Source organism: Cuculus canorus, chromosome 1 (assembly GCF_017976375.1).
Source record: "Cuculus canorus isolate bCucCan1 chromosome 1, bCucCan1.pri, whole genome shotgun sequence".
Taxonomy (NCBI): Eukaryota; Metazoa; Chordata; class Aves; order Cuculiformes; family Cuculidae; genus Cuculus; species Cuculus canorus.
Window position 1 is genome coordinate 44,516,493 of NC_071401.1, and position 21,978 is coordinate 44,538,470.

The 21,978-nt window shown below is 40.5% G+C and overlaps 1 protein-coding gene across 1 annotated transcript; it reads right to left on the reverse strand.

Annotated features, from left to right (window-relative positions):
- Window positions 1-301: 301 nt before the first annotated feature.
- EDNRB (endothelin receptor type B) lies at window positions 302-17,201 on the reverse strand. Its single transcript, XM_009565128.2, has 7 exons — window positions 16,358-17,201; window positions 8,016-8,128; window positions 7,641-7,845; window positions 7,164-7,313; window positions 6,097-6,230; window positions 4,600-4,708; window positions 302-3,232 (listed from the first exon to the last, which is right to left on the reverse strand). Exons 1-7 carry the CDS (start codon window positions 16,784-16,786, stop codon window positions 3,101-3,103), a joined length of 1,272 nt encoding a protein of 423 aa, XP_009563423.2. The 5' UTR covers window positions 16,787-17,201; the 3' UTR covers window positions 302-3,100.
- Window positions 17,202-21,978: the final 4,777 nt, after the last annotated feature.

Here is a 21,978-nt window from a genome sequence, read left to right on the forward strand (position 1 = left end):
TATGGCTGTGTCCTAATTCTGCTCCAACTGAACTGAATAGTTAGACGTTCATTGATTTCAGTGGATGGAAGAATAGATCTGTACTGAGGACTTTAGAAAACACCTTCGTTGAGTATTAAAGAGATTTAATTTTAACTAGAACACAGATGCATTGTAGGTCTCCTGTGTATTCTTTTAATTTTATAAGTTTTGAAAATTTTTATTACAAGAAATGAGAGCTTCAGTAAAAATACTGCTTTGAAAAATAAAGCAAAAAAGACAAAACATGTACTAATACATATACATAACTCCAATAAGTGGGTAGTATATATGGTCTTTATTTGAAAAACCTTTGTCTGACTTAGCAGGATTTGTCTTAACAAATAATCATTCTAGGAAAAAAATGAAAAATGTTACACATTTGCCAATACAACAGGTATATTTTAAATAAAAATAGCTATAATATACATGTACAATACTGCAATGATATAACTTGATGAAAATAAAACCAATCAGCTCCAAACTTGGGATTTAAGGTTTATCCACCCTTAACAGATAAAATACATTTCATAAAAACAGGCCAGGCAGGGTGATGCGCAGTGATATTCACGGCTTACTGTGAGAAAGTTACCATGAAAGTTAAGGCTAAAATGTAAAGAACTAAACTTGAAATAGAATTATAGTTTTAAAAGTTCAGTCTTATAGCAGTTGGGTGCATGTTCTGCAGAAAGATGTTGATAGCAACGTACACACACATTCACACACAAACTCTCTCTCACACACGCGTGCCCATGCTCAAAGGCAAGCACATGGGTCCTCAGCTTGATCACACAAGCATTCACCCAGCTTTTGATTAGAGCAACACCAGGAATGGTGTTCACCTCTCCTGCTTCTAGCTGTTTGCAAGGTAGCTGTAGCTACCCAAAGTCAAATAAGATGAAACCCATCTAATGCAAAATCCGGTGAAGGTTTTTATGAAAATTGATTTCATCCTGAGCATATCTAAGGCACTTTATTAAAAAAATCTGAAGTTAACCAACACTGGAAACAAAGGTAGAAATCCTTACATGTGAAATTTGGAAATAAAAAAAAAATACCTGAGTTTTTGATAAATATTTTTATTATAATAAAATACCAAGCCTATTGCAAACATCTTTTATAAAAGCATGTTATATGACATTTCTTCTTGAAAAACTTCTGCTTTAGTGCACAAAATATGTTAGTAAGTTCTTGGGGATGTCTGTAACAAATTAATAGGAAATGAAAAGTCAAAGAATGACCTGTCATGTATGTACAAAACATGCATTGCTCCTGGCAACACACATTATGTTTACTACAGGCATCTTTATCTTCCTGTTTTCTCACAGGGTCCTGCCCATACTTTAATACTTTACAATTAATTATGCTTCACTAAACTATTTACAGAAGCAGAAACCAAACACGTATCTTCTTAAGCCCATAAATATGGAACTACAGAAGCAGAATATATTTTAAAAACAGTATGAAGATGACTATGCTACATAGTTCTGTTCTCTAGAAGTATAGTTTGTTAATTATTTCCTTTATGAAGATTTAAATCTAAATAAAAATAGAAATTCAAATTCTGCCTCTGTTTTCCTTGGTTACATTTTCCCCATGTGCTGTTTCTAAAAGATTTTGCCTCAAGACAATACTTGGATTGCAAAACCATTTGTAAATTGTCACAAAAGTATCTCTAGTAAAGAACCTTTAGGCTCTTGAATGCCCACTGTTTACATGGGATACAACAAATTTCTTTTCTGTTGAAAATGGCTGGTTTCCAATACCAGTCATCTTTTGTATGGTTCTATTAGTACTAATTTTTGTGTTTGGTGTGCTTTTCTCTCTTCTGCTGTCATTAAACACAGGTAGTGTGGAAACTATGAAAAGGACCATACCCAAAGTGTTGCCAAATGCACTGAACATGCAAAGCGGTTAGACAGGGGGATTTATAAATGCCTCGGGAGGTTCCTTCTCACAGGTGAAAACAATTATCAGACTTGACTGCATTCTTTAATATTTTTCATTAGCTGTGTGGCAGAAACACCCGCTTGACGAAGATCTCACAAAACCAGGGGCTTTCTGGCTGTCAAAACCTGATCCTCAGGTGCCTACCTTGCCTTTTTTGCACACTTACAGGAACTATTGTCATACACGCAGTCCCAGGAGGATGGGACCCCAAGTCAATTAGAAATGACCACAGATCATACTCAACTATAGTACAAACAAGAGACCTAGAGAGCTGATTTGAGTCCACCCATGGTGGAGCAGTGGGTCTGCAGTCAAGGACTTTCCCCTTGGATCGGGATTCCATCCAAGGTAACATCCCCGGAATTGAAAGCCCTGATCTTATAGGTGAGTGCCTTTCCACATTTGGTCATCTTTCTAAAAGACTGTTTGCGAAACTTAGGGATTCTTATGTCTGTTGTGTAGTAATATTCCTGCCTGACACCCAAACTTGTGGTTTGTTTTGGTTTGTCAGAATGTTTAGTAATTTTAGTTGGAATAAATCTTCAGCTTGAGTTACTGGTTTGTGTGTTTTGTGGGTGTCTCTGCAACAAGCTATGTCCATAGTATCCCTCATAAAAATTCTACTTTTTTACATTTAAGCTTCTATTACAAAGTATTTCATGTTTTATTTAAAAAAACCCAAACAAATCCACAGTAGTGATGGTGGTTAATCTGCTTTATAAAAGATAATATTGCGCTATATATAATAATGGCTTTGATCCAATTAACATTATATTATACTGCTCGGTAATTACGGTGACTTCAGTTCCTACAACTGTTACAGTGAACAAAAATGATCATTTAACGTGCAGGAAGCGGCGATCATTGGGAAGTGCTGATTCAGAAGTATTCAAGTGCTAACAATGACTTGTTTTTTCTCTGCTTTTCTTCATGTTCCATAAACGAGGATTTTATAAATGTCTGTGCTTTTCAACATGACACAGTTTTGCGGCAATTACTTTTTTTAACGTTCTTTTTTTGTGCAAACACAAAATTAATCTTTCTGAACACGGCCATCTTGTTTAAATAATTGCCACTTTTACTTAAAAAGGCACCAGCATAAATGTAAGATAATATACCTTTTATGCTTGTTTTATGAAGAGCTGTACTTGTTACTGGAACGGAAATTATCATATCCGTGATCATTAGCTTTGAACTTTAAACAGGACTGCCTTTCCTCCAGGGACAACAGATCTTTGGACTGGCACCAGCAACACAAGCATGACTGTTAAAATAAATTGAATAAATATTATACATAATTTTGTTTTGCACATGTGGCAAAATGCACTGAAACGCAGCAGTATGTAAGAAATGTCAAGTGCACAAGATGCCATTGTGGCATTACAGCATAAGCAAAGAAACAAGGTTTTTGCTTCGTTCAAATGGCCACTAACTACTGGGATGTCCCATTAGCCACCAACTTGAGTGCTGGAAGGTGGGAAGAGTTTGAGTCATTTACATTAGTGGCCTCACAGATACTGCTTTGAGTCTGGTTTGCAATTCTAAATGCATCTGAAAATAAAATTAGACTCCTTGTTGTGCTTTCTCTGATAATACGTTTAGTAGATGTACTGCAGACTTTTTGCTGATGCTACCGACTAGCCTTTGGGTGCTGGAAGTCCATCTGGGATCCTACACACCCACTTGTATCCACGCTGAAGATGCTACAGATCTAAGTGCTTTCAGCTCCAGTGACTGTTTCAGGGAGCTGGCAACGTAGACGGGGAATATGAGACGGACACTAAACCATCTGCAATATACGCTGTCACTATTAAGAGAGACATTAGCAGGTGTAGAGCTGACTGGCTTCTCACAGAAAGATACAGCCAGTAAGGAATTTACACAGCCAGGCAATAAGCCTAGCAGGCCAATGTTTAAATGCTTGGCAACAACAGAAAAAGCTAAGAATTTGCAAGTAGGCCATGTAAGAATCTTGATACAGTGTCTGAAGGTATTAAAAAAGCCCAGGTCTGGACATTTTCTGAGCAAGCATGAAGGTTGAAGGACTGATGGGCTGCAATCCACATGCAATCCAGAGCCTTAAATCCTGCCTGGAGACTTAGTGCCTGGGACTATTCACTCAAACCAAGGTAAAACTACAAATAGGTTTTTCTCATACAATGTTGGCGTTGGAAAGGGACAAGTGGATACTTGAATCTTCTGCCTTACTTAACTGCCTACTGATTTAAGCACTCAGTCAGGATGGGGGGAACCTAGGGTCAGTGCCCTCCCCTTTGGGTTGCAGAGGATATGGCTACGTGAATCTCTGCAGTGCAGTCTGAGTCTGCTTTCTCAGTGCTCTGCAAGTGGCTGTGTGCCAGCTCCAGTCAGGAAGTGATGTAGCACCGATTAGCACAGTGCTGAGAAGGTTTGTTGTATATTTCTCTCTTTTGCTTTCTCTTTTTGCCCCTAAGAATCTTTAATTCCAGTGTATGTAGCTCCAGCAGGAAGGGAAGAGAACAGCTACCATAACCCAGTTAAAATTTTAAGTAAAATTTAATGACCATTTAAAACAATCTGTGCATGTTAAGGAATTGATTTTACTGCTGACATCATCTTTTAATCAGCGAAACAGCTCCCAGAGCCTCTTACCTTAAAGCAGTTTTGGAATCTTTTGCTCACCAAATACAGAGCTATTGGATTGATGCAGGAATTCAGTGAAGCCATGTTGATGCCAATGTAGTCCATCACAAGAAAAAAGCTGTGTGGAAATTAAAGTAAGTGAGACACTTCTCATTTTCTCTAAAAAGGCTTAGTAGAGTCTTACCCAGATCACTGATAAAGATATTAAACGCAACTGGCTCCAACACTGAGCCCTGGGGAACACTGCTTGTGACCGACCACCAACTGGATTTAACTCCATTCACCACAATTCTCTGCACTCAGTCATCCAGCTGGTTTTTAACTGAACACAGTACAACCATACAAGCCAAGAGCAGCCAGTTTCACTGGGAGAATGCTATCGGAAATGGTGTCAAAGGGGTTACTATAGTCTAGATAGACAATATCCACAGACTTTCCCTCATCTTCTAGGCGGGTCACTTTGTCATAGGAGATCAGGTTAGTCAGGCAGGACCCGCCTTTCCTAAACCCATGCTGACTGGGCCTGATCACCTGGTTATCCTGTAAGTGCCAAGTGATGGCACTTATGATGATCTGCTCCACAACCTTCTCCAGCAACAAGGTCAGGCTCTAGTTCCTCCTTCCAGCCCTTCTTGTAGATAGACACCCCATTTGTTTATCTCTTGTCAAGTGGGACCCCCCTAGTTGGCCAGGACTGCTAATAAGTCATGGAAAGTGGCCTGGTGAGCCCTTCTGCCAGTTTCTTCAGTATTGTTGGGTGGATCTCACATAGCCCCATAGACTTGTGTATGTCTAGGTGGAGTAGTAGGTCGCTAAAACATTCCTCTTAGATTATGAGGGCTCTATTCTGCTCCCTGTCCCTGTCCTCCAGCTCAGGGGTCTGTGTAGTTAGAGACCAACTGGTCTTACTATTAAATACTGAGGCAAACAAGACATTAAGTACCTCAGCCTTTTCCTCATCCTTTGTGTCTACATTCCCCCTCCACTCCTCCCACCCAGGCTGGAGATTCTCCCTAGCCCTCGTTTTGCTGCTGATATAGTTATAAAAACAATTTTTTATTATCTTTCACCTCAGTAACCAGAGGTGGTCTAGTTGGGCTTTGGTCCTTCTAATTTTCTCCCTGCATGACTTCACGACATCTTTGAAGTATTCAAAAGATCCAACCACCATAACTTTCGGGAGGAAACACTAACAAGGTTTTTATTAACAGATTTAATCCTAGTTGTTCTGTTGAAAGGGAAAATGGGGACAGGAATTCCCCCTCTGCCCTTGTAACACCACTAGACAGCAGGGCAGTCCCAAAAGGGATCAGGAAGAAGACTGGGCAAACAGGGTGTTTACTTCTAATTTACAGAGACTGCTACTGTAGTGAAACCAGAGTGTCCTGGATGAAGAAGCAGGGAGAACTTCAGGCACACAGAGTAAGCTAGGTCATTAGGAAAGCCAAATATGCTCATGGAGAATGTCAGTAACACACAGGCAATTTTTTTTTTTTGTAGTCTCACCTTAAAAGTTCACATCTGTTGGGGTCCTTCTGATCATAAATAGTGAGTTTCAATATTCTGCTTAAGTGAAGTGGGAGCCAGCACAAGGCAAAAACAAGTACCAGACAGAACACAGTTTTGGCCACCTCACGCCTCTGAGGAAAAAAAAAATAGGACAGTACTGTGTTATAGTTTGTGTCTTTCCCTCTCGGTTGTTGTTGTCTTCTAGCATGCAAATGTTTAATAAACAAAATAAAAGTCAATCAAAACAGGAATTTGGAGAACGTCAAATACTTTATTTTCTTGGAATACGTGCTTAATCTTTTTGGTTTATGTCTTGCACTAATTCTCTGTATCTCTAGTTTTAAAAAGTATGAGTAATAATACAAAAAAAACAAGGACATGAAAATACTCAGTTAAATTAAAATGAAGAACATATTACTCTCCCCAATCACTTTCTAACCCCAGATTGTCTTCTATGGCATTTTCTTGTGCTTTGATCTCAGGTCTTATTTTAAATGCCACAAGAGATTTTAATTACAGTTTTAACTTGGTAATAGGAAAGAAGCACAAATACACATTACAGTAAAAAAGTATTTTAATTCTAGTGACATATGATGGTTGTGTCTGGTGCACTTCTAACTTCGAATGCGTTTTGTTCTACTAACCTCACTCTAGTTCAGCATGAAATTGCTTCAAAATAATAGCACCAGCTTCTAGATTACTGTATGACTTCAGTTCTCATTACAATATATCCAGATCCCATTATTGTAAAGAAGAAATAAAAATTATAAAACCTGAAGGCTAACACCAAACAAGAAAAAAACAGTTTTGTGATTGTCGGTTAAGATCTTAGGTTTCCGAGAGCTCTGATACCTACCCATACATATATATAAATGAGAAGTTTCCTAGCAGAGATCGTGCTAACTCACGTTAGAGTTAGCACGATCTCTGCTAGGAAACTTCTCCTTACCAGTAATCTTGAGGTCATCATAGAAGGACAGAATAATGATGTGGCAGTAAAGCCTGTAAAGGTATTATTGTCATCTTCTCTACAGTCAACAGAGTTGTCAGGGATAAATTTTTACCTGCTTTAAGTGGTCATTTAAAGCAATCTGCATCCCACTTTTCTTTCTTAACATCTCGCAGGTCATGAGAGTATAAAAAAGTGCTGTGATAGCCAGTGGCAAACAGAAGTAAAAGCTAAATAGCCACCAGTCTTTAGCTTGCTTGTAAAACTGGAAGGAAAACAAAAGTAAAAACACTGTTAGGAGTTGAATGCTGGACATTTTGGAAAGTATGCCATAACTAATTGGTCAGTCTGTCCTGAAAAGCATGACTAAAAGGTGTACATTACAGGTGAGAAAATAGGACAAGACAGTAACATACCCAAAGCCCACAAAAAGATGTAAGTTTGTGAATGCTCTTACTTTAACCAATATTCTTCAGAAATTTGTCAGTATTTAATATGAACATTATGTTCATCTTACTCGCACTTGTGCACATTACAATCCATACAACACTGAGAACACCCAAGGAACTGTTCCATAGATTTTATGTCTCACCATCATAAAGGACGTCTTCTGCGTGGGATGAAGCAGGCAGATTCTAAGATCCTTTCCTCTGTACTCCATCGTAATCATGTCAAATGCGATCGCTTCTGGAACAGCCAAAATCACCGATATAACCCAGATCAGTACAATTTCAACAGCAGTCCACTTTGGCACTCCAATTCCTTTAATGCGACTCCAAGAAGCAACTGCTCGGTACCTGAAGTAACAGCACACATTTGGCACATCAAAAAATGTAAGAAAACTCATCTGGTTTAATTGGCTGAAAATCAGTTTATTTGTATTATATCAGCTGAGTGGAAAGGAGAATTTGAACCAATGCCCATACTGAAAAGAAATTATAGAGTTTCATGAAAAAACGTGTCTCACCTATCTATACTGAGGGCACACAAACTCAAAACTGTGATGCCCACTGATGCCTTTTGAATGAAGGGTACTAATTTGCACATTTCGACACCGAACGGCCAGTCCTTTGCAAACAGCTGTGAAAAGAAAACAACAGTTAGAAAGGAACCATTTTTGAAAAAATAGTTCCCAAAGCTGAAACATAGGCTTTTGTCTTGATTGTTTTTCTTTCCCACCATGTAAAACTTAGTGAAGAAGAACCTTTCCACAAGGGAGTCTCCAAGGTGTGTGTCCTAAAAACTAGGCAGTAACATCCCAGTCACTCCCTGTCTGGGCAAAGACATGCATAAAGGCTTAGTTTTCACTTCCTAACCCCTATGAACTCCACTCTGCTTTTAACTTCACCACCACAGTTTTTATGGTAAAAAAATGACTGAGCAGGTAAGGATTTCATAGACTCATAGAATTATTAAGTTTGGAAAAGACCTCTAATATCAAGCCCAACGATCAGCCCAACACCACCGTGCCTACTAAACCATGTCCTAAAGTGCCATGTCTACATGCCTTTTGAATGCCTCCAGAGATAGTGACTTTACCACTTCCCTGGGCAGCCTATTCCAATTCTTGACCGCTCTCTCAGTAAAGACTTTTCCCCCCCATCTTTGTATTGGCTTTATCTGTCTTGAGTGTTCCTTGGTTCTTTTACATGTTCCAAATAACTTCTCGTTTACTAGAAATGAGGTTTGCTTGAGGCTGATCAGAACAAGGACAAAGCCAACAAGTAAACACCTTGGGTGAGGTTTATTTGAATCTTGGTGTCTAGGTTCCATCAGCTGAGAAGACAGGCAACACTGGAGAACAATGTATTTGCTGAAGATTTAGACTGGTTATAACAAAGAAATTTTTTACCGTGAGGGTAGTGAAACACTGGAACAGGTTGCCAAGAGAGGTTGTGGAGACCCCATCCAAAGAAACATTCAAGGTCAGGTTAGATGGGGCTCTAAGCAACCAGATCTAGTTAAAGATGTACCTGTAGATGACTTATAATGGTTCCTTCCAACCCTGAGCGTTCTATGATGCTATGATTCATTGCTTTTCTTACATGTTCCAAGTAACTCTCCATTTATTAAAAATATAAAAAATTACTTGAGGCTGATCAGAACAACAGGCAACACTGGAGAGCAACATATCCCACAGTGTTTAGCTGACCATCTGATAACAAAAGAAGGGATCCACTGGACACTCAGGGAGCCTAAAAAGCTCATTTGATCTAAATGTTTTGCAGCAGCTAAAGACGGATTACAGGAATCCTGCACTGAAGATCCTTATTAACCAGTTTGCTAATGAATCTGTATTACAATACTGAAAGGACTACCTGCACATTGGGAGTACCTGTAAGTGTTATTGAAGAAAGAAAATAGCACAACGAATTTTAGTTTGGCTCAATTGCACTGTGGGTCATATAATTTAAGGGGAATGTACTGTCACATCTCCAGCAGTACACTTTAGCTACTTTAGGGGTTAAGACTTACTGGATACAGAAAGCACTTTCATTACAGCTGATGCCATGATTTGTTCGCCTGTAGCCTTACGTTTCGAAACATTTAATCTTTGTACTCTGCTATGAGCTGCACTAATGGTTTAAATACACCACAGCAGCAGCGAAATCTTCCAGTTCCTCATAAAAACAAGACTTGGCAAAACAAAGGTTATGCCAAGAAATAGTCACAATTGTTATATATAAAAGTAAATTTGCTTAGTTTCCGTAATTATTACATTATCTAAGTCCATCTCTGTTGTGCATAACTTTCTTCAAGTGAGGCCTTTTGGATCTGTTGCAGATAGAGGTCTACAAAATGGAAAAGGAGAGGTAAGAAGAATGATAACTGCCCAAATGAGATTGCAAAATCTTTCCCTGAGCTTAGGTCTCCTCAGGCATCTTATTGAACAGGGATGTAGGAAAAGAAGAAATAGATGATCACATTGTATAGATTCTGTTGGAGACCAAAATGATTGTAGATATCCGCATAGCTGCCTGCTCACATTGGTTTGGTTCAGCACAGTCCTCAAGCACATATATGCATCTATAGTAAACAATTCTGTGGTCTAAGACAATTTCTGAAAAGTCCTGGTATAATTTAAGTATTACTTTATTTTAATAAAAAGTACACTTCATGTTGATGTGCTTTTGGAAATCCCTATGAAGTACCCACCAGTATTTTTAGTACCAGAATATCTTCAGAAATCTGCTTTAGTCCTGTGCTGAAATGAGATCTTTGAAAGAAGAGCAGTAGGAAAACTGTAACATAGCCCAGCTTTGATCGGTTTCTCAAATGATCGGCTTGAGTAGGACAATGAATATAATGCTTCTGCAGAAATAAAGCAGGAAAATCAATTCTAAGGATTTATGTTACTTGAGAATTTTATGGAAAGTAATAAAGCAGAGGAAGTAGGGGTGAGGCTATAATAACCATGCCGTATATTTTACTTATGCAATGTGGGAAAATAACGCAATCTGTAGTTAAAATATTTTCAGTAAAACCTTTTCTATTAAAATTGCAACGTGAATAATTACAGTACCAATTTGTTTATAGTATCTATCGCATATTGTCCATGTGTATATATTAAACCAGACATGACTGATTAAAAAGCACTTCAAAATGAAGATAATTTTGTTCTTTGTTAAGCTCAAATTCAGAACTTTGATCAAATTTCTGTAGGAAGATTCTGTGGAAGCCTTTTGGCTACAACTAGCTGGCGCACATGCAAGATACTCCCTGTCTCTCTTCCCTAAAATCACAACTGCTCAACCACACTTAGGAGATTTCCCTAAACTAATGCTTATCTCTTAGGTGCAGACTGGACCAAACTGGCTGGATTTGAGCCAGTTTGGTAGCCATATGGCTGGACTACAATGGGGCTGCACTTGAGTGAATGTGGTCTACTGAGAGCAAGAGTGCGTCAGCTTGGGTTTAGCATAACATCAAAACATTACTTGCGTTCAGTCCACTTAAAGCAGGGACAGAATGGACACACAGCTGTCTGCACTGGATTGAAAAAACATGTCTTTCATCTCTTGCAGCTGATGTATTGTGAAATTTGAGCATTTTGATGCATGAGTCATAAAATTCTGCATCATGGTATTGCAAGTGGCTAATGAAATGCTTTGCCTAAGAGCTTGAAAACATTAAGTAAAAGAAAAAAAGCAGAATGTTTTAACTGCTTAACTATGCTTCCTTGTGGTGTCTGTTTGTCTTCTGTATTGCCATCTCCTCAAAACATTGCTTTAAAAGCACAGTGAAAATCCACTGTATTCAGAAGCATCGTATTTGTGGACATGTGGACATCGCATTTGCGGACAATGATTATTCTTAATGAAGTCCAGTCTAATGCAATTTTCTATGGGTAAACTGATTTTCTAATGATTCATAACACGGCATCTGTATAAAGAGTGCCATTTTACAAATTATATGTTATTTAAAGTCGTGAGATACAGCCAAGTGGCAGCAAATCAAAAAATAATGTTGTATTTTCAGCAGTAAAATGCCAAGAGAAGTCTATCACTGGCTATGTTTCGTATGACCTTTCCAATTTTTTATAGCCATTTATTTTACATGAGCAAAGTTTTAAGTGCTAAACCATAGAAATGTGTGGGAGATGAAATGAAATATAACAAAAGGAAGGGAAACTGCAGAATGAAGTGAAATCATACTTAAAAGAACCAATACACCTGATGCATTCCTAGCAAACATCTTCTCAGATGAGGCACAGACCTGAGCCTAAACTGATGTGAAAGCTGCACAGCCCCGAGAGATGCTGTGACTCAGAGACACATCTGTGAACTGCAGTGCCTGCCCTGCTTCCTCCTGGTTGTGTAGAAAGATGTTCTTAATCAGTTGCTGGAATACAACAGCATGCAAGCACAGTACTCTGTTCTTGATAGCTCAGCTCCTGTGACCACCAGCTAGAAAACTGATGCCATGGCTCCAGCCTACTACTGTTGACTTTCTGCAGTTGGGCACAAAGAATTAGCAAAGCATGCAGTTATTATTTATGTCATCGTCTTCATCCCAAGTAATGAATGCACACAGAAACGCAGACCAGGAATTCATACTTCCTCCTAGCTGTGCATTCACAGCAAGCCTAGTTCACAGCACGTCTAGTTCACAGTAAATGTAGTTCGCGGGATGACAGGACTTAATTTTCATAAATATGAATTGCAGTTACACAGGAAATCAGACATCCAGCTGTGCAACTGTACATCTAATTCCCAAGCCCCATTTTTTCCACATATCTGTGAAACAACTGACAAATTTTCACCCGATACTTTTGAGACTGACGGGTCATGCACATAAAGTATTTTTCAGTATTTCATAGGAACAAGCATTTTTTGAAACAAGCAGTTTGCCGAGGAACTTAAGCTTTCAGCTAGGCATAATTCTGACAAAAATCACAAAACTTATTAAACAATAATTATGATGTCAGGGTGGAGATCTTCCCTCTAGATGAGAAAATGTATTTCTCTCTTCCTCGTTAAGCTAAGAATGTTTTACTGATTTGTAAGTATAAATCTTAAAATGAGGCACAAAACTAGTCTCTTCTCCTGTGTCTTTATTAGTAATCTGTTCAGAAAGCTTCGTTTTTAAAGAAATACTGAATTAAGATGAAGTAATATCATACAGACAACTTGAAAATGACAGAACCCTCATTATCTGTTGTCAAAGTCAAAAGTTTCTGCAATCTCACAATCATAGGGAAAGGACTGTGTCAAAATTAACTGTTGAGAAAGCTGTGCTGCTGTCAGATTGGGAAGCATAAACGCAGGGTAGAAGAAGAAAAAAAACAAATGAGAAGGTGAAAACTTGCTTTGAAATTTGTCACATGCATATTTTGAGTGAATGTATACAAAATAAATGCATACATGATGAAAAAACTAGTCTAAACTTACAAATCCATTCTGACATCACCTAAGAGTTTGGTTGGGTGATCTATGTTGAAAACAGTGTATGTGTACTTTCAACAACATACAGACATTTCTACCACCCCTTAGACTGGACTTGAGAGTAGACTGTTCCCATCTAACTGCAGAACAAAGTAACTTCCCATTGCCTGTTGAGTCGAGACAGGTTCCTCCGCTGGATAATTCATGTTTTCCTTATGCATCTATAAGCTGCATTTGTTGACCATAAAGGGTTCCTAGGCAAACTAGACTTCTAACTTTACATAGTCAGAGATGAATAAACCTTGTATAAGGAATTCCAGGATGAACTTTGTAAGACCTCAGATGGTTCAGACGTGCAAGATAGGAAATAATGTGTTTCTCCCAACAAAGAGATTGTTATATTTAACATCAGAAAGACCAGTGACTAACAGTTGTAATGTTGAACAGTAACAATGTTTTGTAAAGACAAGCACCTTGACATTTTTGGAAAGTTAAGAAAAGATTGGCTTCATCTTAATACATACCCTATAAGTACTTGCATTACAAGAGTTAGCAAGATCATCAAAAGACTTTTGAATGGAAACCTTGCCTTATTTAGAACACAGATGGATTAACTAAGGGGCCAGTTTGTGTCTGCATGGGATATATAGTCCCCAATCTGATCTTCCTTATCTTTCCATTGCTTGACAATGCTAACTATATTTTTAACGTAATCCCTAAAACACATTACTGAAAAAAAACCCACTGCCTACAAAGCTGATTTTGGGCTTTCATCATGGGCTTGGATAAAGACCAGGTTTTGTTCCTTCCCTGGACTTTTTTTCTCCAGTCTTCCATTGTGCTCTGAGATAAAAATCTGTCACAGTATCTCCAGTTAGATATTCTTCCTCAGTTGTTTGTGTCATCACAAATTGATAGTCAGAGTTCAGAAATTCACACAAAAAAAGTGTCCGGCACACAAAAGTGTGCAGAGGAAGGGTTGTTCCCCCTGTTAAAAATCCACTGGAACAGAACAATAAATTAGATTTAATATAAAGGAATGAATATTACAAAATGTCCTTATCAGATGCAATGAACTAATTAGCATCTTACTCATTGGACTGCATTTGCCTCACATCTAAACAACATCTGCTTTTCTTTACATACCCTCAATTTAAGAGATGTAAATTTTCATTTGTGTATTTTTTCAGCTACTTCCATATTCACTTCACTTAAATAGTCACAGGGGACATGTTTTGCAGTTGTCACTTTAAATACCTAATAAAATGCTGCTCCTTAGTGCAAATTCTATGTTCTCTCTTAAAAGTCTATCTGGAAAGTGTTCACAGACACTTTCACACTTGCTACTACAAGTGCAGCTGAGTTAACTGCTGACATTTTATTACCATGAGAAATTCTCTCACACTTTTTTTTTTCTCTGCAGCTGTCTAAGTGAGGATCTGATAGCAGTTCTGAAGATCTGTTACATCCAGTTTAAAATTGTTTCAAATCACAAGTTACAGCTATTAAGTATACTTGATTTACAAGCCAAAGCTTGGCTAGCCTTTGGTTTGTCCCATAATTCAGGGTGGATAGAGCCAGCTTTAGACTGCATTCTATTCTCCATCACAACGTTGTTCTGCGGGTGGAATTGTTGTTCTGTGGAATTGAGATGTAGAGCTGATGAAAAGTTATCAACCCAAATCTCACTCAAAATCTTGAATTTGATTAAATAAATGACAATATCTGAGGTTTGTCTGGTTTTCTTTTAACTCACATTTAGTCAAAAATCCTATTTTAAACTATCAAATATTTCAATCACTGTTGTAAGGGATAATGTAAAGTTATTATAGGCACTTTGTTAAGATGAGTAGCAGCATGGGAGATTTAGAACCTGAGAGCTATTGCTCAGCTTCCAGCATTACCAAGAGCATAATAAAAATCCTGGACTTGCAGATGGTATAATATTTATCAATTTGCAATCTGATCTTTTATTTCTCCCACTCCAATCTACTCATAATGATACACCTGAAGGTATTAAGTCAAGATAAGGGCTGCAGTATATTATTGCATGTTATCATAATTTTATTTTGAAATAGTGTCTTAGAGATTGCAAAGTCTTGTACCACGTGGCTGTTATTGATTCAATATTTTTGATTTTTTTCTGAGAGCAGATTAAAAAAGCTTTTTGTTCACCATCTTTTCTTTTGCAAAAATACAGGGTTTTTTTTTCAAAACAGATTGAAGTATTTTGTTTCATAAGTTCGACTCTCCCTCAGAAGAGTACATGCCTCTCACGAGAACTATGATAACCGTATAGTATGGAAAATACTGAAACTTCAGCTGAAAAAAACTCTCACGCAATCCAGATTATCGAGCTCAAGAATTTATAAAACAGCTGTGTAATACTTCAATGATTTAAAAGGGTGAAGATATAGGATTCTCTTAACTTCAGCAGCTTCTGGGTGTAATCGCTATGGATACAGAAGCCTAAATTAAAACTCGGTCTCTTCTACATGGCTTTTCCAAAGCTACAAAGTAACAGACCCCCAGAGATGACAAACATCCATGTGAAGTGAAGGAACAGGTGAAGGCTCTCCTGTTCGCTTCATGCAGTACCTGATGGATGCTCAGGGAACAGGACTGCAAAATCTCGACGCAAAAGACTCCTTATTATTTCCAGCATCCCTCCTAAGAGTGTTGGAGGCTGGATTCAACTGCCCAACGAATTCCTAAGGACAAGCGGACTGCACAAGATGGGTAGGCGAGACAGAAGTTGTATTCCTGCCTCGGCGAGTCTTTCCACGGCAAAAGGCAGAGTACAGAAGGTGCAAGAGCCGGCAGGTGTGCCCCCTCCTCTTTCGGCTGCCCGCGCTGCACCCCCGGCCAGAGGGGAAGGGTTCACAGCTCAGGAGAGCATCATGCCTCACAAACAATGGAGGTATAAAACTAATATCAGTTGCTCGGTTTGAATGAGCTTGGCTCCTCCTGAAAACGTCCCCATGTCACCAGAGGCTGCAGGGACCCGCGGGAAGTACACGACCAAGCCTGCCCCAGCTCTGCAGGAGGTACCCACTCCACAAGGGAAGGGTGCTCCGTGCCTACCCTTCCGCTCCTCGGGGAAAAACAGGGAAGCCACGAACCCACCGCGCATTTATCTGTTCCATTCATTTCATCTCTAGGACATCATCTGTTTCCAGGTGACTCGCAGAACTTCCAGCCCCGCATTTCTGCCCCGATCCCAGCCTGGACCGCTAACTGGGGCGCAGAGGGGATGCCATGTGGGACATTTGACCGCAATACCCCCCCCTCCCGAGGGTTTTTGATATCAGATCCAGCTCCCGGGAGTCTCCCAGCCGGCAGCCTTTGCACCCGCGGGGATGCCGGGCACCTCCCGGGGTCGTCGGGGAGCCCCGAGGGAAGCCCACACCCGCCCTCCCCTCACCTTGTAGACGCTGATGGGGATGTCGATGATGATGTGAAGCAGGTCGCCCAGGGCCAGGCTGGCGATGAGGATGTTGGGCCCGTTCCTCATGCACTTGTTCTTGTAGATGATCCGCAGCAGCGTGGAGTTGCCGATGATGCCGAGGACGAAGACGAGGCAGGACACCACCGTGTTGATGTATTTAAAAGTCTCCTTGATCTCGGTCTGCCCCGTGCACATGGGGGGGGAGGCGGATCGCGGCCGCCCCCCGCCGCCCTCGGGCAGCGCCGCCGGGAGGGACGCGTTGGGCTGTGCCGCGGGGGTCCCGGTGGGGGGGAGCTGCCGGCCCGGGGGGCGCAGGGAGCCGCGGCCCTCGGCGGCAGCGCGGCCGCAGAGCAGGAGCAGCAGCAGCAGGAGGGCGGGCAGCTGCCATGGGCGAGCGGCGGGCATGGCTCTGCGGGACCTGAGAGAGGGGACAGGGAGGCAGCCCAGGGGACCCGGGGCGGGGGAGCGGTGATGGGCGCTGCCTGCAGCCCGGGGGATCCGGGGCTGGGGAGCGGTGATGGGCGCTGCCTGCAGCCCGGGGATCCGGGGCTGGGGCGCGGTGATGGGCGCTGCCTGCAGCCCAGGGGCGGCGGAGAGCAGCGCCGGGGAGAAAAACCTGCCAGGCGGCTGCGGCGAGAAGCGCCCTCCGGCCGGTCCCGCTCGGCGTTGCCTCCCGCTCCTCTCCTCCTCTCCTTCTTCTCTTCTACTCTCCTCCTCTTCTTCTCTCCGTCTCTTCTGCTCTCCTCTTCTTCTTCTCTCCTTCTCCTCTCCTCCTCTCTTCTTTAGCGTCACCTCCCGCTCTTCTCCTCCTCTCCACCTCTCCTCCTCTCCTTCTCCCCTCCTCTCCTCTCCTCCTTTCCTCCTCTCCACTTCTCTCCTTCCCTCCTCCTCTCTCCTTCTCTCCTCCTCTCTTTCTGCTCTCCTCTCTCCTCTCCTCCTCTTCTCCTCCCCTAGCCGATCCCCCCCGTTCGAGGCAGACGCCCTCTCCTCCCCCCGTCTCCGCGGAGCCGCTGCCCAGCAATGCCGGGAGGGACGAGCGCTCGGGGCAGGACGCGCCGGTGGCTGCCGGCAGCTTTGCACCAAACCCCCGTGGCTAAAACCGCGCCCCCCCTTTCCCCCCTTTCGAAACCATCCCACCGCATCTGGCCCACCAGTCACAGCCAGCGCCCTCCTCCGTCCCCTCGACCCCTCCGGGGTCCCCCCCCGGCCGCCGCCTCCTGCGCCAGGCTGACCGCGACAACCCAAAGGAGGGATTTCGTGGCGTTTCGAACGATTTCTCAGATCAGAAGGGTTGTTACAAGAGGTTTCGGCGTTGTTAGAGGATGACTGCGGGAAGGAAGAGAGATTTTCCGCCTTGTCCTCTCCAAGACTCATTCCCAGTCGCTGGGTATGGGGTTTTCCCTCCCCATTTTATACCCGGCACACATCCATAGTGGCAAAAATGCTGGAGAAGCTGCTTGGGCAGCGCCTACGAGATTAGGAACATATTATAAAGCGGTTTTGTCTCTTCAACCAAGTAACAAGTGATAGGACGAGAAGAAATGGACCGAAGTTGCTCCAGGGGAGGTTTAGATTGGATATTAGGAAAAAATTCGTTACTGAAAGAGTGGTGAAGCACTGGAAGAGGCTGCCCAGGGAAGTGGTGGAGTCACCAAAGCTGCAGGTGTTCAAAAAACGTGTACATGTGGCACTTCCAGGACATGATCTAGTAGGCATGGTGGGGTTGTGTTGGTGGTTGGGCTTGATGATCTTAGAGGTCTTCTCCAACCCTAGCGATTCTACGACTCACAAACCAGGGTACCTTGTATCCTCATATTAAGTCAGAAATCGTAGTCTGACTGTTATAAAGATGATGGAGCTTGCTTCTCTGCTGGTTTTGGAAGCCTTAACAATAAACTTAACATCGGATCTCAGTGAGCTCTTTCCAGTCTTGCTACTTTAATTGAAGAATAAGGAAAGAAGGGAGATCTGTGCAGGATTTTGTGGAGCCTCAGAACAGCCCCCGAAAGCTATAAACAAATGCAGGTATAACTTAAAAAAGAGTTGAATTTAAAGCTGTTTTCCAGCATCTCTATGTACATTTCCCTGGTCTATTTTTTTTTTTCTAAAAAATCATGCTGGAAGCTAAATCATACGCAGATCATGAATGTATAAATGCTTCATTACAGAAGTGACCTACTCACCTACATTACTGACATATTCCTACAGGAAAACATTGAAAAACAATCGTTCCTTTCAAAAACTCTCCCCGAAATTTGTGGCATGATCTATCTCATCTTCCCAGCATCTCCTGCTAACATCTTTTTGAAACACTGTAGCAGATAGAGTTTTCTCATTCTCATTTATCTTCCTTTTCACACATCCAGCTTCATTTAAAAGTCTGCTATATCAAGCACCTTTCCCCTTTAATCATTCTTGATCTATTTCCCAATTTATCGTTTTTCTTCTCCATTTTATTTTACGGTATTTGTGAAATAAAGGCACCAGAGACACTTCTAAACTGTATGAGGGCAGCCGGAGGTTAGTTGCAATCCAGCTGGAAGACTGACCTTTTCAGATTCTGGCCTTTTCGGATTGTGTTTTGCAGAGGGATGTGTTTTGCAACAGCAAGCTAATTCCTCTCCCAGTGACAAAAGCGTTGACACTGAATTAATCCTGTAGTATTCTGAGCCCCGGGGACTTATAAGTCTTTTCAGTTTACATTTTTGCATTTTGTCGATGTCCAGTCAGCAATTTGTAAGTGAATAATGTTTTGCTAAATGCAGTATTGATTTTTATTAGAAACTCTTGGCAATTAACGTAGCATTAACTTTGATCTTGAAAAGCTTGTCAGGTTCTTGTTAAGTCTCAAAGGTTTCTATGCTGATCCCAACCACTGAGAAATAGATCACGACTACAGTGAGGTAGGATGGTTTTAAGATGAAAGAGGGAGCATTTACATTAGCTTAGATATTAGAAATAAATTTGTTACAGTGAGGGTGGCGAGGCACTGAAACAGGTTGTCCAGAGAAGTCATGGATGCCCTATCCCTGGAAGTGTTCAAGGCCAGGTCAGATGAGGCTATGAGCAACCTGATCAGGTGGAATGTGTCCCTGCCTATGGAGGCATGGAACTGGATGATATTTAAGGTCCCTTCCAACCCAAACCATTCCATGATTTTTTGGTATTTGCTAACATTTTTGTTAGCACAACTCCATAGGATATATTTGCTACTGTTTGGTAGCAACATCATTGCTGCCGCTTACTTCAGCTTTAGAAGTTTTAGTACTAGCAATTTAATTTCAGAAAGTTTTAGTACAATAGATAACAGAGGTCTGGGCAGCTGCTGCTGCCCGAAGCACAGTGCTCTGTAGTATTGAACAAGATGGATCTATGGGACAAAGCATCTGGCTGTTTCTGGCTGCCAGCAGTTTGCCTGGACCAGCTCTTTTCATAGTTATGACGAATAATAAATAATGAAAAAATTGACTGTTCGCCAGCAATGATGGGATAGTCCAGGAAATACAACCAGCTAAGTAAGCTTATCACCTCTTTTACTTCTACTCTGTTTTTTTTCAGAAGTGAGAATATTTGAGAAAAAAGAGCATGTACTGGGGTACATGTCTGCTTTAATTAATGAAAAAATAAAGGAAGACCCAGTTTCACAGACATTTATGTGATAATACTGTATTAAAACACTGAGAGGATAGTGAATTTCTTGGCAAATTAACTGTGGCTTAAATGTGGAAGCAACTAACAAAGTTAAAGTAGATCGCAATAAGATAAAACCATCTCTGAATATAATATACTGGTGCACATAAGTGACCTCTGCTAATTGAGCTATGAAATATATTCTTTTCTGAATTGCATGGAATGAATTATTTAAGATTATGCAAACTGCTGCTAGTGTATCTGGCCTTTTTTTCCCTTAGAAAGCAGAAATACTCTTTGCATATGGAAAGTTCACTTTTGTACTAAACAGGGAAAGCTGGACCACCATCTAAAGATCCTCCAGCCTGTCTGACACCCATTTTATTATATTCTGCGCTTCCACTGCATTCCATCCCATTGGCTATTAACAACTTTGTAAATTAAAGGCAGTCATTGTTTTAATTATGGGTTACATGCAACATTTCCATCAATGGATGAGAATGATTTTTTTTTTTTTAATCTGGAATGTCATACAAAAAGTTAATAGACAAGATAAATTGTAATCACTGCAAGAATGTTTTTTAGCTGGAGAAAGACTGTAAAGATTATTCTGTTACATGTAGTACAAGCCATGAGAAGCGGTCATGATTATTCCAGGAGCAGGGACATCTTTAACCAGATCAGGCTGGTCAGAGCCCCATCCAACCTGACCTTGAGTGTTTCCTCCACCAGCTCCCTGGGCAACCTGTTTCACCACCCTCATTGTAAAAAATTTCTTCATTATATCCAGTCTAAATCTACTCTCCCTTATTTAAAAACATAACTCCTTGTCCTGTCATGTGTCTCCTCATGAGAGACGTGACAGGATTATATAATTTAATTCAAGTTACACTCATTTAATCAATGTGAATTTTGTCGTGAGCTTGCAGGTACTTCTGCAAATCTCATTAATTTTCTGTTTACCTTGTTCAGTAACTAAGTAGCTTCGGAAATCTGCCCAGTTGGGCCTGCTTTTCTTTTTATTGAGTCTAGTGGCAATTTGCCTACTAACTGGGGCAAGTCGGGGATGAATAGAAAGAATAGCTGTCTCAGTGGGAGCCACGCATTACATGCATGAGGTGAATTAAAGTCAGAACATAGTTTTCTATGTTTTAGAAGTTACTACAGAAACATTGCCAATGGCAATTTTAAAGGAATAAATGTACTTTGAGAAACTGAGAAATTAGGATGTTACAGGTTTGTAACTGCATATGTGTAAATACTGGACAGATGGTACAGAAGGATGACATTATGTACCTAATTTTTTACCCTTTGTCTAAGTTTATGCAAAAATATGAAATTCTTTTTAGTGTGATGTGTAGCTATGCTTTGCGTGTTCTTCTACAAAACTAAGCAACTTCTGTAAGTTATAGTGTTGATTATCAGGTGCAGTGTATTGACACTATACCTAATTTTTGAAACAATCTAACACTATTTTATCATAAAAGGTTATAACAAAATGACAACAATAGATATCACAAATGAATCATGAAGTGAGCATGCAGATACCTTTTAAAATGTAGATTACATTATAAATGATTCCATATTTTATCTTAAAACAGCAAGATAAAAAGTAATGAAAGACAATCAAATTTGTACTAAAAAGATTACATTTGTCTGTCTCAAAGTCCTTATTTATGAGTTTAAGGATTTTTGTACGGAATAAAGTTCAAGCCTTTAATCAGACTGGTTGCTAACTGAAATTTTGTTTTGTCATCTAACTCTAAGATTAAAAATAATATGCCACTTAGTAAAACTTATTTCTCTCATCCTTCCTGTTCAGCATCAGCAAAGGAAATTAAAAGGTAAATTAAAGTTCTGAAATTAATGCAGCAGCATGTAATTAACTTGGGATATAAAATACACTGAATTGTGGTCTGTTAAGGGAAAACCTATCAAAATGAGTTTGAGGATGTCTGCTTTCGCTC